The sequence below is a fragment of the Odocoileus virginianus genome, chromosome 34 (genome assembly GCF_023699985.2).
Source record: "Odocoileus virginianus isolate 20LAN1187 ecotype Illinois chromosome 34, Ovbor_1.2, whole genome shotgun sequence".
Classification (NCBI taxonomy): domain Eukaryota; kingdom Metazoa; phylum Chordata; class Mammalia; order Artiodactyla; family Cervidae; genus Odocoileus; species Odocoileus virginianus.
The window spans coordinates 27,217,806-27,231,932 of record NC_069707.1 but is presented as its reverse complement, the minus strand read 5'-3'; the positions used below and the strand labels follow the sequence as shown (position 1 = coordinate 27,231,932).

The 14,127-nt window shown below is 42.6% G+C and overlaps 1 protein-coding gene across 1 annotated transcript in view; it reads right to left on the bottom strand.

The window, feature by feature from the left end:
• Window positions 1–13,792, bottom strand: part of IL20RA (interleukin 20 receptor subunit alpha) — a 33,812-nt gene extending 20,020 nt beyond the window's left edge. The window contains exon 1 of the mRNA XM_020898708.2: window positions 13,666–13,792. Within this exon, the coding sequence (XP_020754367.2) occupies window positions 13,666–13,774 (109 nt within the window). The 5' untranslated portion in view covers window positions 13,775–13,792. The remainder of the gene's footprint in view (window positions 1–13,665) is intronic.
• Window positions 13,793–14,127: the final 335 nt, after the last annotated feature.

Genomic DNA, 14,127 nt, shown 5'->3' with positions numbered 1-14,127 from the left:
TTATTTATTTATTTATTTTTCCATTTATTTTTATTAGTTGGAGGCTAATTACTTTACATCATTACAGTAGTTTTTGTCATACATTGAAATGAATTAGCCATGGATTTACATGTATTCCCCATCTCAGTCCCCCCTCCCACCTCCCTCTCCACCCGATCCCTCTGGGTCTTTCCAGTGCACCAGGCCCAAGCACTTGTCTCATGCACCCAACCTGGGCTGGTGATCTGTTTCACCCTAGATAATATACATGTTTCAATGCTGTTCTCTTGAAACATCCCACCCTCGCCTTCTCCCAGAGTCCAAAAGTCTGTTCTATACATCTGAGTCTCTTTTTCTGTTTTGCATATAGGGTTATTGTTACCATCTTTCTAAAGTCCATATATATGTGTCCCATGGAAGCAACCCAGATGCCCATCAGCAGACGAATGGATGAGGAAGCTGTGGTACATATACACCATGGAATATTACTCAGCCATTAAAAAGAATTCATTTGAATCAGTTCTAATGAGATGGATGAAACTGGAGCCCATTATACAAGAGTTATCTTATAGTTACCTTTCTGTAAGTGTAATGAAATAGTATGACATTTCCCTAATGGCCGCAAAGATAATACAAAGGTCGCTGTCTAAATATGTTGCAGTTTTAATCATATGCCTGACAGTAAAATGTATTTCTATTTCATTACACTATGGGAAAAATCAATGCATAAATTAGTACTCGATGAACACCAGTAAAAAATGGCGAGGTTTTCAGCGTGAACTCATGGAGGGTAACTGGTCTCATGATAACCCAAATTTCTCTCTTCTGGGGCTGAGACTTTCTGACTTATCCTTTATGGACAATATGTTCATGCACTCCTGAGGAAAACCACCAGACTGTAAGAGGCTGAACAGTCAAATGTGGCCGTTTCTGGGGACTTCCCCTTGGGACCATTCAAGTTTTGCAGGCTCATTAACCTGGGAACCTCAGCATTGAGGAAGCCCTGCCCAGCTCTGCCCTGAGAAAGTCTCCAGCCCCATCCGTCTTTCTTCAGCTGAAGCAGTGAAGCAATCACCAGGCTCTGAGCTGTTTGATGCAGGGCACCATGTCTTACAGGAGCCTTTGTATCCCCAGTGCCTGGCAAATACTTTTGAACTAAACAAACCAGTGACTGCTTGGCTCACATATGTCATGAGGACAGAGCAGGACCCAGGTTCACATGAGCATCTGAATGAGGGTGATATATAGTGATATATATATAGATAGTCTGAACTATCAAACCTTGATAGCTTGAAATAACCCTGGGAAACTTGCATTGTACACAGGGGATACTCAACATATTTTTAATGAAGGAAGAGCAGCTCATGGCAAGTGGTTGCCACATATTGTAAATGTCTTTCAAAATGGGAAAATACTTTACTACCTTGTAAGACCAAAAGAAGAGAAAAAAACCACCTGACTGAGTTTTCTGTTGTGGGAAATGGGCTTAAGAAGAGTTGATGTACAAAATGGCCCCAGAGGGTGATTAATCAATTTCAGGAAGCAAAGTTGTAAATATCTCATCCCAACCATCTCATCTCATTCCACCAAAGGAGAGCTAAACAGTGTCCCTGCCTTCCAGCAGATGAAGTATTGTTCTAACTTGATCATGCTAAGAGGAAAGGCACATTTTCTTTGGTCTTAAGTTTTAAATCATTTCTCCTGAAAAATATTAACTCTTCTTTCCTCCTTCCTCAGCCACTGCAATTATATTTCAAGTGCTCTTAAAAAGTGAATTGTCTAACCAACACTTAAAGTGTGATGCAGGAACTGTTTACCTGAGAAACTATACTTAACTGTCTTCTATGAAGGAGAGAGTGTGGTTTGGAGTTAAGACTAGTTCCTCTGAGCTCGATTATCTTTCTCTACCAATTCTGGTACTATTTCTCTATTACCGCTTAGCCCATTTGCTGTTGCACTTGAGTATGGCCTCTGCTTTGTCTATAATAGGACTGCTCATTGTTGTATGGGGCGTGGCCACCTGCTCTATCTCATTGACTTCTAATAACTGTTTGTGTGAGCAGGTCAGAGAGAAGGCATAACAATAAGAGCCCTAGAGTTACACTGACACCTGCTCCCTGCTCTCCGCTTTCCTAAGCTGTGTGCCCTAAAGTAAGTTACTTAGCCTCTGCACTCAATTTCCTCATTTGTAAAAGGAAAGAATATTATCATCTGCCTCACAGGTTTGTTGGGATGATTAAATAAGGTTCCTAAAATAGTGCCTGGCACAAAGAACTCAGTTATTACTAGCTCAGCCTTGTCCTTGAGGGGCTTCCCTGGTAGCTCCATGGTTAAGAGCCCACCTGCTAATGCAGGAGACACAGGTTCTATCCCTGAGTCAGGAAGATCCACTGGAGGAGGAAATGGCAACCCACTCCAGTATTCCTGCCTGGAGAATTCCATGGACAGAGGAGCTTGGTGGGCTACAGTCCAAGGGATCGCAAAGAGCTGGACATGACTTAGCGACTAAACAATAACAACGTTGTCCTCCATGGTTACTATTCTCCTTTCACAGCTGAATAAAGGCCCAGAGAGGCTGACCAACTTGCCTGCAGTTATTCAACCATTCGGAGGGTGCTTGAGTCCAAGTGTTCTTAGGACAACAGAGATCTCTCTGCTAGGATACTCACTTACTGCCTTTAGGGAATGCTCCGAAGAACAGTGTTGCAGGAAGAAGAGATTTCACAATCATTATAAAGTTTGCATGTTACTGATAATTGCTTCTAAGGAGATATATAAGAAATTCAATGCGGAAAACCTGAGTATTTCTCCTTCACTGAATATTTTTCTGGTGGAAGTATACTTAGTCATATCATTCATTCAACCTCATTACCAGGCACCTACTAGAAATAGAAACTGCTAGTTACTAAGGTGCACTAGAAGACAGAAACCTGCTCTTATAGAGCAGGTATTTTCTGAAGCTGGACATAATCCATCAATACACGCTTTCCCTGCCAAGTATGTGAATGTTTATATGGATGAGTGATACATAAGTCATACATGAAAAACATGTTATTTCTTTATAGCCACACCTCAATAAGTAAATCTATGTGCTTAAACATGTTCTGGAATATTGCTGTTGGTGCATGAGAGTAAATAGGACTTTAGGATTGAGATTACTTCTTAAAATAAATATATTGGTGTTCACCCATCAAAAAGAGTGCACATCTTCCAAGAAGTTTCCTTGGGGCAGTTTATAATGATTCCTGGCATTGCTCAGTTCTGGCATTTGGGACACATATCCTTTTAGCTACAACTGTCTTCCGAAGTAGCTTATAAATATGCAAAAATTCCATCTCATTTTTAAAAAATAGGCACACCTTGTTCTTGCCCAACAACCATTTCTTAGTTTGGTTATACAATTTGCTTGGAAGTGGCTCTGGAAGCTTTTGAAAATTAAACCACACCTCCAAGATGAGGTTTGCCATTTAATGGGTTATTCTGACCAACATGTGGAGGTTCTATCCAGAACTCTGAAAAAAAGGAGTTTAGGAAAAACACTGTCAGATTTTTGTGCATAGCTTCGTAAAATGCCTATTTTGAAGATGTCATTATCAATTTGTATATGTTGGTCCCATTGTTAGAGAATCAGTCCCACTGCCTTGTATCATTTCTTGTGTGAGTGCCTTCCCTTCCCTTTCAGAAACTGGCTTTTTGAGGGCAAGCGTTTGACTTTCTCCACATTTTGTGATCGCCAAAGTGTCTATCCAAAGTGACTATCACAATAACTGTGGAAAAGAAGATTCAAATGTGCGTTGCAGTCTCTACAACTCAGTAACTTGCCTCAGAAAGGAAAAGACAGAAGAAAGAGCAGACACAGACTTCCCTAGCGGAAGAGTGGATAAGAATCCACCAGCCAATGCAGGGGACATGGGTTCAATCCCTGGCCCAGGAAGATTCCACATGCTGCGGAGCAACTAAGCTGCCCAACATAACTACTGAGCCCGAGTACTGCAACTCCTGAAGCCTGTGTGCCTAGAGCCTCCGCTCCACCATAAGAGAAGTCCCCACAGTGGAGAGGCCTACACACCACAGCTAAAGAGTGGTCCCGCTCCTTGCAATTAGAGAAAGCCCATGTGAAGCAGCAGAGACCCAGCGCAAGCAGAAAACTGAAAATAAATAAATGAAAAGAAAGAACAACAACAACAAAAAGAAAGAACAGAGAGAAACCACTTGGAGCCACTAAGGTATTGGAAAGAACAACTATTGGGAGCTCCAAGTTCAACCAACAGATATTTATTAAATATCAACATATATCATTCTCTTTATCTTTCACATTATTTCCAAATCCAGTACTTCTTTTTATCCTCACATATGTAATACAGTTTTTCCACTGATATCTCTATCACTTCACATATTCAGAGAGAAAATGAACAAGATAAAGATGTGAGGAGACAGAGAAAAATAGAAAAAAGCAAGAGAAACAAACAAAAAAAGAATGTCTTAAAAATAATTACTGAGTGGAGATTTGGAAGTAATCATTTAATGGAGACTTGGTAGCAATTAATAATATTTACTTTGTTGGTTGGGATTTTGAGGCAAATGAGGTTGAGAGTGTGATCTCAAGCTGTCTAATCAAATAAGATGAAGACAGAAGTGTATAGCAGCCATTAAAAACACAGTCAGAAAGATGCATCCTTTTTCAGGGGGCTAACTCTCCTCTGTAGAGACAGGTCAATGCTTTGATGTTTTTGACAGTGACCTGGACGCGATTTAGACCTCTTCAGGTTGGATTATGCCTTGATGAAGCTGTGTAACTAAATATAACACAATGGACAGGGGGTCCCTGTGCAACACAGGTCCCTCTGAAGATCAGCTCTTAGGGGTAGTTATCCTGCCACAAAGACGTTAAAAAAACACCGGTCAGGATAAGGTATCGGCAGCACTGGAACTTCTCCAGGATCAATGCAGAGAATGGATCAAAGCAGACAGTCCCGTGCTCTTGCTATTAAAGCTAACAGAGCCTTCTAAGGACTGTGTTGATACAGGAAGTAGGAAACAGCACCTAGGATATCCGCCTTCTTAGAAAACTGCAGCTGTAACATGGGTGCCTTTTGATAAGTGTTTGCGGTTGGACTCAGCATTGAGTAGAGCCACAGTCCACAGTGACCTGGTGAGGTTGTCAATGACCTTGAGGCCAGGCTGTCCGTAAGCTGCAAAGCTCCTCACTCCTATCCATTTGGCAAAACCACCCTTAAAAAACAATTCCTCCTTTTCGTAGGATTTTGCTATTTGTTGTTGGGTTTTGTTTGTTGATTAGTAGCTTTATAAGAAAGAAATATAAGTGTGGAAAAGCAATATTAACTACGTGGTCATTTACAGATAGAATATGCTTAGAGCAGGATTTAACTTTATTTTCTTGCTAGTATTTTAAATGAAAAATACAACGAGTATGTTGGCAATTCTCATAAGTTTCAGTTTCCCTTTTCATAGAAAGCCCCTCTTGACTCCTAAATTAGAGCAGTTGCCTTGTTCTGTGCTTCTAAAGAAGCTTGGTTTCTTCAGTTCTGGCATTTATACTGTAATCAGCTGAGATTAAAAGCTCTGCAAAGAAAGAGTCCTTGCTTTCTTGTTCAATTCAATACTTAGAACAGTTTTTGAAATGTATGAATGAATGACTATGAGTAAGTGAATGAATAAATGAAAAGTACTCAAAAGAAGGTTATTTAAAAATCACATTGCATCAAGTTATATTTTAACTTATGAAAACTCAAAATGAATGTGTGGGGGTATGAAGCTGATTCTTTTTCATTACATCTGATCAGCTCAAATACCTCATTACCCTAAGTTAGGCACATATGCTGTTCTATTTTGCACTAAACCATTAGCCAACTTAAAAAATAACAACATAAAGCATTTAGTAGATAATTTAGAGAACCTTTTAAACATATGCATTTTAATCTAAAATGGAGGAGAGAGGCTGACTTGGAATCATATGGGTAATTAGCCTTAAGCATGCAAATGGTCTATGTTGGAGCAAGATTTTGCAGGAAAGTGCTCCATAGAGAAATGGAGGCAAGAGACAGGGGTTGGAAGAGAGTGAACCCTTCTGCTGAAGAAATTTTAACTCCATCATCTTAATACACATCCATTGATGTTTCTTTTTTTTTAAAAAATTGAGATATAATTGACATAAACATTATATTAGTTTCAGGCATACAACATAATGATTCTGTGTTTGCATATATTACAAAATGGTGGCTCTCTCTTATGTTCACGTTACAGAAAGCACAAGAGAAGACTCATCTATGCCCTTTACATCCTCAAGGGAGGCTTTCAGGTGTGAGACCTCTGCAAAAGTTTCCCTTTGGCAGTGGACATAGATTAATAAATATGTTGAGGAGAACTACATGGGATTGAAAAGGCAGCTTTTCTTCACTTTAGGAGCCAAGCTCATGGGTCCTGCTCACCACCCTCCAAGTCTTTGAGGGTATGGTGTGTGCCTGCTCAGTTGCTCAGTCGTGTCCAACTATTTGCAAACCCCATGGACTGTAGCCTGCCAGGCTACTCTGTCCATGGAGTTTTCCAGGCATGAATACTAGAGTGGGTTGGCATTTCCTCCTCCAGGGGATCTTCCTGGCCCAGAGATTGAACCTGGGTCTCCTGCGTTGCAGGCGAATTCTATACCACTGAGCCACCTGTGAAGCCTGTTGAGGGTATGGTTGGTGTTATAAATGCATGTTGAAAGGACTATGTTGCAATCCTGACCTCCAGTACCTCATTAGGTTGGGGTTCAATCCAACAAGGTATCCTTATAAAAATGGAAAATTTGGACACAAAGAGAGACAGGCACAGAGGGGAGATTATGTGAAGAGACAGAAGGACCACTCTGAAGGCAGAGGACTGGAAGGGTGCTCAACAGGCTAAGGAATGCCAACGACTGCCAGCAACCACCAGATGCTAGGAGAGAGGTGTGGAACAGATGCTCTCCTACAGTTTTGAGTTCTAGCTTCCAGAACTGTGAGATAGTAAATTTATATTGACCTAAGCAACCCAGTTTGACGTACTTGGTTATGGCAGCCCTAGAAAACTAATATGGTAGGTGTCTCTTGCTCACATCTTTCCTCAAAAATGAACATAATGCTTATTTATGAGAACAATGAATGCCTTAAGGGCTGCCAAGTTACCTGAAAGTAAAGAGGAAGGGATTGATGTAGGAGAAAAAAAAATCTGCAACATTGAAAAGAAGGAAATCTAAATGGTGGAAGGAATGTAAACAGATGCTTTAACTAAGAGGGTACACTTGCCAAAATATCTCATACTACCACAATATGTAGTTGTATGAAATGGAAATTTCAGGAGGCTGGATTAAAGGCATACATGCCCAGACTCAAGAAGTATAAGGAAAACTTCCTGACAAACCTGTAGAAGAGAGGTATGCCATTCTCTGTGCCTGGAGGTGGAGATGGCATTTGATGAAGCCATGCATAAGGTGATTGGAAAAGTTGCGTGGAAGTCATTTTGGCATCTCCATGTGCAATGCAGTGAGCACCCCAGTTGAAAAATAGAACTGATTTTGAATAGATAATATTTGTAATCAATAAAAATTTCCTTTCCAGAAAAGTCTCATCAATTGCATTAAAATCCATCATCACAGATTTCACCAGCTCTAGCCAAAACATTATGCCATACTTCCATTCTCTATAATCTAAGAAGTGAAGAGAAAGAAAACTGCCTCTACAAAATGAAATTATATTCGTATGAAATTCTGAGTTTAAATGAGGGGTCAAGGTCTGTGTCTCATAGGAGAAGACAATGATGAAAAAAAGGGAGGGTAACTTTTAGGCATTAGGGACCTGTGTTCACCAAGAACCTGATGCTAAATCACTTAAGGACTAATATGCCAGGGGTAGTGTTTAAAACGTGGCAGATGAGCCATCTCATCATGATCTACAGTGAGTCAACCAGAACACAATATACGGACAATCCAGAACACACACCTACAGAAAGACCAGGAGAGGGAGGGACCTGGCATGATGCGACTGGGGAGGCGGTTAGCTGAGATGAAAGAAGACAGAGGGAATGTGATGGCTGCAGTCAATGAGCTGAACAGCTTGTTCTGTACAACTTGATCCACTCAGAGTGAGGACCAAGTGGGAGAAGATGAAAGAGATCAAGATCTCTGCTCATTACACAGAAGAACATTCCAGTAGCTGGAAGTCTGCAACGACAGGACATCGTGACTTGGGTGTCAGGTAGTGAGTTTCGTATGATGGGAGGTGCTTCAAGAGCAGATAGGTAATGACTTGGAAGTTATGCTGCAGAAGAGATTCACAAGAGAAGCAGTTGGATGGGATTTTAAGGTCTTTTCAAGTCTAGTTTTCTGTATCAAAAAGAATTCTGAAAATAAAGCAGGATATTTAATTTTAACATCGCCAGTCAGCTTTTTTTTTTTTAAGAGAGCCCAGAAACAAGAAGAAGAGCCTAGAAACAAATAGGAAAAGGAGTACATAAAGGCTGTATATTGTCATCCTACTTATTTAACTTATATGCAGAGTACATCATGAGAAATGCTGGGCTGGAGGAAGCACAAGCTGGAATCAAGATTCTCAGGAGAAATATCAATAACCTCAGATATGCAGATAACACCACCCTTAGGGCAGAAAGTGAAGAAGAACTAAAGAGCCTCTTGATGAAAGTGAAAGAGGAGACTGAAGAAGTTGCCTTAAAGCTCAACATTCAGAAAACTAAGATCATGGCATCCAGTCCCATCACTTCATGGCAAATAGATGGGGAAACAGTGGAAACAGTGGCTGACTTAATTTTTCTGGGTTCCAGAATCACTGCAGATGGTGATTGCAGCCATGAAATTAAAAGACACTTACTCCTTGGAAGGAAAATTATGATCAACCTAGACCGCATATTAAAAAGCAGAAACATTACTTTGCCAACAAAGGTCTGTCTAGTCAAGGCTATGGTTTTTCCAATAGTCACGTATGGATGTGAGAGTTGGACTATAAAGAAAGCTGAGTGCTGAAGAATTGATGCTTTTGAACTGTGGTGTTGGAGAAGACTCCTGAGAGTCCCTTGGACTGCAAGGAGATCCAACCAGTCTATCCTAAAGGAGGTCAGTCCTGGGTGTTCACTGGAAGGACTGATGCTGAAGCTGAAACTCCAATACTTTGGCCACCTGATGCAAAGAGTTGACTCATGGAAAAGACCCTGATGCTGGGAAAGATTGAGGGCAGGAGGAGAAGGGGATGACAGAGGATGAGATGGTTGGATGGCATCACAAACTCAATGGACATGAGTTTGGGTGGACTCCGGGAGTTGGTGATGGACAGGGAGGCCTGGCGTGCTGCAGTTCATGGGGTCATAAAGACATGACTGAGTGACTGAACTGAACTGAACTGAACTGAGAAACAACATTCCAGTAGCAATGAGCACACCTGGCAATGAGATTTTGGTTTCTAGATCTTCTTCTCCAGGAGAAGGAGCTAGAGCTCCTTGGGGAAGTGGCTGATTCAGCCCTCCATACCTGCATGCTAAGTCACTTCAGTTGTGTCCAACTCTGTGTGACTCTGTGGGTGGTAGCCCACCAGGCTTCTCTGTCCATGGGATTCTTTAGGCAAGAAGACTGGAGAGGATTGCTATGCCCTCCTCCAGGGGAATCTTCCCAACCCAGGCACCCAACCAGCATCTCTTATGTCTTCTGCATTGGCAGGCGGATTCTTTACCACTTGCCCCACCTGGGAAGCCCATTCAGACCTGGGGAAGGGAAAATATGAGATGAACTTGAAATATTTTGTGATGTTACAAAGTAATGAAATGCTCAGAAAGAATGGGACCTGTTGAAAGCATGCAGGAACCAAACTTTTGATGGCGAAAGCCAGAAAATTTGAGCAATAAAATTAATACTAAATAATAATAGTATTGGATTATAACTCAAAGAATAAAGTAAACATTTATGAGTCCATATTCATATATGTAAGAAACTAAAGAAATAAATGAGGGAGAAGCAAAGGCTCTTACCTGCATTAGAATTCCAATTTAATAAATTGAGAAGGAAAGAGTAAAATTAAAAAAATCACCATTAAGCATAACAGTTATTGCATCCAGTATCCACTGATGAATATTAAAATTAGTGGGTGTAAATTTGAGGAGAAACAGGATATTTGCTCCATCTCACAATATCTTCCCACTGCTGCTGCTGCTGCTGCTAAGTCACTTCAGTCGTGTCCGACTCTGTGCAACCCCATAGACGGCAGCCCACCAGGCCCCCCCATCCCTGGGATTCTCCAGGCAAGAACACTGGAGTGGGTTGCCATTTCCTTCTCCAATGCATGAAAGTGAAAAGTGAAAGTGAAGTCGCTCAACTGTGTCCGACTCTTAGTGACCCCATGGACTGCAGCCTACCAGGCTCCTCCGTCCATGGGATTTTCCAGGCAAGAGTACTGGAGTGGGGTGCCATTGCCTTCTCCGATCTTCCCACTAGATATTTATTAATCAGAAAGTGAAAATAGGAACCCTATAGACACCACCTAAACCAAATGATCAAGGTTAACATCATCAGGAAGAAGACGTATTGATATCATAAGCCCTTTGATAGGATGGGTTGGTAAAGATAACATCATCTCTGTGGTATTATTGCCCAAAAGGAATAATCTCACTTTAATGAGGAAACCACAAATGAACCCATAATGAGGGACAAGTCTGAGGGAGAGGTGACCAGGACTCCTAAAGTGTCAAGGACATGAAAGCAAAAAGACACTGAGGAGCTGTCACAGATTGGAGGAGAGGAAGGAGACGCAGCAACTAAAGGTAATGGGGACCCTGGATGGATCCTGGAACACAGAAGCGGCATTAGTGAGAAATAAGGGTGAAGCTGAAACAAAGTCTGCAGTTTAGTGAATAGTATTACATTGTTGTTGTTTAGTTGCTAAATTGTTTCTGACTCTTTCTGGATCCTATGGCCTGTAGCCCACTAGGCTCCTCTGTTCATGGGATTTCCCAGACAAGAATACTGGAGTGGGTTGCCATTTTCTTCTCCAGGGGATCTTCCCAACAAAGGGTTCGAACCCAAGTCTCTTGCATTGGCAGGAGGATTCTTTATCACTGAGCCACGCCAGGCGCCTGAACAGGGTTACATCAATGTTAATTTCATGGTTCTGAACACTGTATGGTTATATAAGATGTTAAAATTAAGAGAAACAGGGTGAGGGGGTTAATGAGAGCTCTATTATTTCTATAGCTTTTCTGTAAGGCTCATATTAGTTCAAAATTAAAAGCTAAAAAGAAGAAAGTAATGAAAAAAACTTTAATTAGTTCACTGGAATCATTTGTGTGTGTGAAAAATATCTTAAAATAACTTCTCTATGAAACAAACACCTGATACTGCTGTGTTTATATCAAAGAAGCAACACTTCAAGAAATACCCTCACTGTGTTAAATATAGTATATTCTAACAAGCAGAGTACTTTAATACTTAGACCATATTCGAAAGCTCCAAACCTAGTGTTGGCTCCTTTGTTTATAGACACAATAAACTCTATTTTTTCCCTCTTTGGGGATTTTGGGAAGCTCTTCTTGAGGGAGGCACACCAGAGGTGAGATGTGAAGTCTGAACAGGAGTTAGCCAGAGACAGAGTGGGCTGGAACATTCCAGCACAAGGAATTGCAAGTATGAAGTCCCTGTGACGCAAAACAGCTTGGTTTGCTCAGGAACCGGTAAAAGTCCACAATAGTAGGAATTAAGTGGTGTGAGTGAGGCTGAAGAGAGTGGCAGGAGGGGACACATAAGACCACACAGGAGAATTTAGAATGATTCTATCAGCAGTGGAAGTTTCTGAAGGGTTTGGGGAGAGGAGATACGTGACTTTGGCAAGTCATCTCCTCCCACTCTCTGTTACTGGCTTTAAATGCTCATTAATATTATGCTGACCAGAGTTCTTTATCTGCAGTGACAAATAAGACGTGGGATTAGGCCAACAGGGCCAGGCTGCCAAACCACAGTGATGAACCTCCTAGGGAAACTTCTGTCCCTGGAGAGTTGAGAGAGTCAAGTTTGTGTCCCTCCTTGTGGGTGTAGTACAGATGTTCCAAATCCCTTAGAAAGTTTACCTGAAATGAAATACCAAAGACTTTCCTAAAACGTTGATGCCACATTGAAAATTTTTTTTTCTTTCCCTTTGGATGTTTAGTATTGTAGTACAGCCCGATCCAATCACAGAGTTGTGTGACTTCAAATTTTTGTGCCAAAATTTTTGAAATATTACAGCATTTACTACTGGAATGTGACAATGTCATATAATTCTTAAAGTTCACATGGCTCAACAGATACGGTGGTGGAACCAACAAGACAGAATAGCTCTCTATCCACATAAACACATGTACCTTCTCACCTGGTTTTCCAATAGCTCTGAGTGCCTGAGGCCCAGAAGAGGACAGGAATGTTTTAAGATGAGCCAAGAAAGTACCTGCGTTAGGAAAGAGTTTCTTTGTTTTTTCCCCTAACTTTGCTTCGAAGCCAAGAATATTATTACCTTCTAACGTCAGCCTCCCAATCCAATTAAGGAGCAAGCTTTATTTCTTTGATTAGAAATAGAAACAACCAAATTCCTGTCAGTTAGTTGAAGCTCAGTATCTGGCTAAGTCAGGAGCAGTCTCTTCCCATTCAGCTTACCTAGGAATATTTTTCGCAAGACGAAAGAATGACGATTTCTGGTAACTTCAGGATTTAGAAGAGAAAAAGAAACTTTTTGTGCACAATGTCTATTGTCCAAAAATCTCTCCAAGATCTATATGCTCACTTTTCTTACCTTTGTAAGTATATTGAACTTTTGCAACTTGTTCTTTGATTACTAAGGACACCACAGTTTCATGGACAACTTCCTGCATTCACAGTCATTGTTCAGTTCTGGGTTAAAAACACAGAGGTCTGGACCAAATCTGCACAAAACACAGTATTTCAAGCTCTGTTGCTTGAAATTTTTTAAAAAGAGAAGATCCTAGAGACCTTGCTTTAAAAACATTCTTTTTCTTGTACACCAGAAATGCAGAAGGGAAAAAGAAATCAGTTAATGAATCATTCTGATTTACTGGCTTGCAGCTGGTAGAGTTAAAAACAAAACCAAAAAAAAAAAAAAACCTGTATCACAGATCAGTTCAAAGTTTTGTTACTTCCAAAAAATCAAAAGGCGCTTACATGTATGTGGTCAAAACTGCAAAGGAAAAAAAAAATGACATGCCCAGGAAAGGGATCTTACTTTAGAAACGTTGCCCCTTTCTAGCGTCCGTCCCCTGCGAGCCCAACTCTTTCCCGGAGTTTGGTTTTTAAAAGCGCAGGCATCGCCTCCTTCCTGGAATGCTCCCCGTAGAAGGGCAGCTGGTCCGTGGGGCCGCGGCGGGGGTGGCGACAGCCTGCCACGTGGGGGCAAGTGCAATGTGCGAGGGTACGGTCACCGACCGCAAGATACCAGCTGCGGGTACCACCCAGGGCGACTACCGTCAGCCTTCCTCCACCGTCACCCGCAACCCCCGCAACGAGTGTGAGCAAGTTCTCAGCGCGCGCGTGGTATTGGTGTTTCTTCCCTGGGCTCCCGGGCTCCCCGCGCGGGCCTGCGCTCCTCCGGCTCGGCGCGCCTGAAAGCAAAATCCGAGGCAGGCTGGACGAAATCTGTCGGCTGGCCCCGGCCGGGATACTCCTACCTGCTCGTCCCGTCGGCGCGGCCACCAGCAGCAGGAACAGCAGGGCCAGGAGGCCGGGTGCCGGGGCCCCTCTGGCCGCCACCCTCGCTGAGGGTCCGGGGGCGCACATGGGCGCCGGGGCTGGGTCACATCTCTGCAGGCAGCCGTCAGCATGGGACGCCCCCTCGGGCCGCGGGCGCTGGCAGCGCTGTCTCCGCTCCGCAGCCTGGGCCCGGGCTCAGGCTGCGTGCCGCGCTCCAATCGGCTGGCTGCCCGGGGAGGCGGAGCTGCGGGGAGCCCCACCCGCGTCCCGCCCGACCCGGGGCTGGGTGCCAGCGCCAGGGGAGTGTCTGACTTCCCCTCCCATCCCGGCCGACTCGCAGCTCCGAGATTCCGTGACTTTTATCTCCCCAACCAACGAGGTCACTTGTTATTGTTGTTTAGTCTCTAAGTCGTGTGGTTCTCTTTTGCAACCCCCATGGA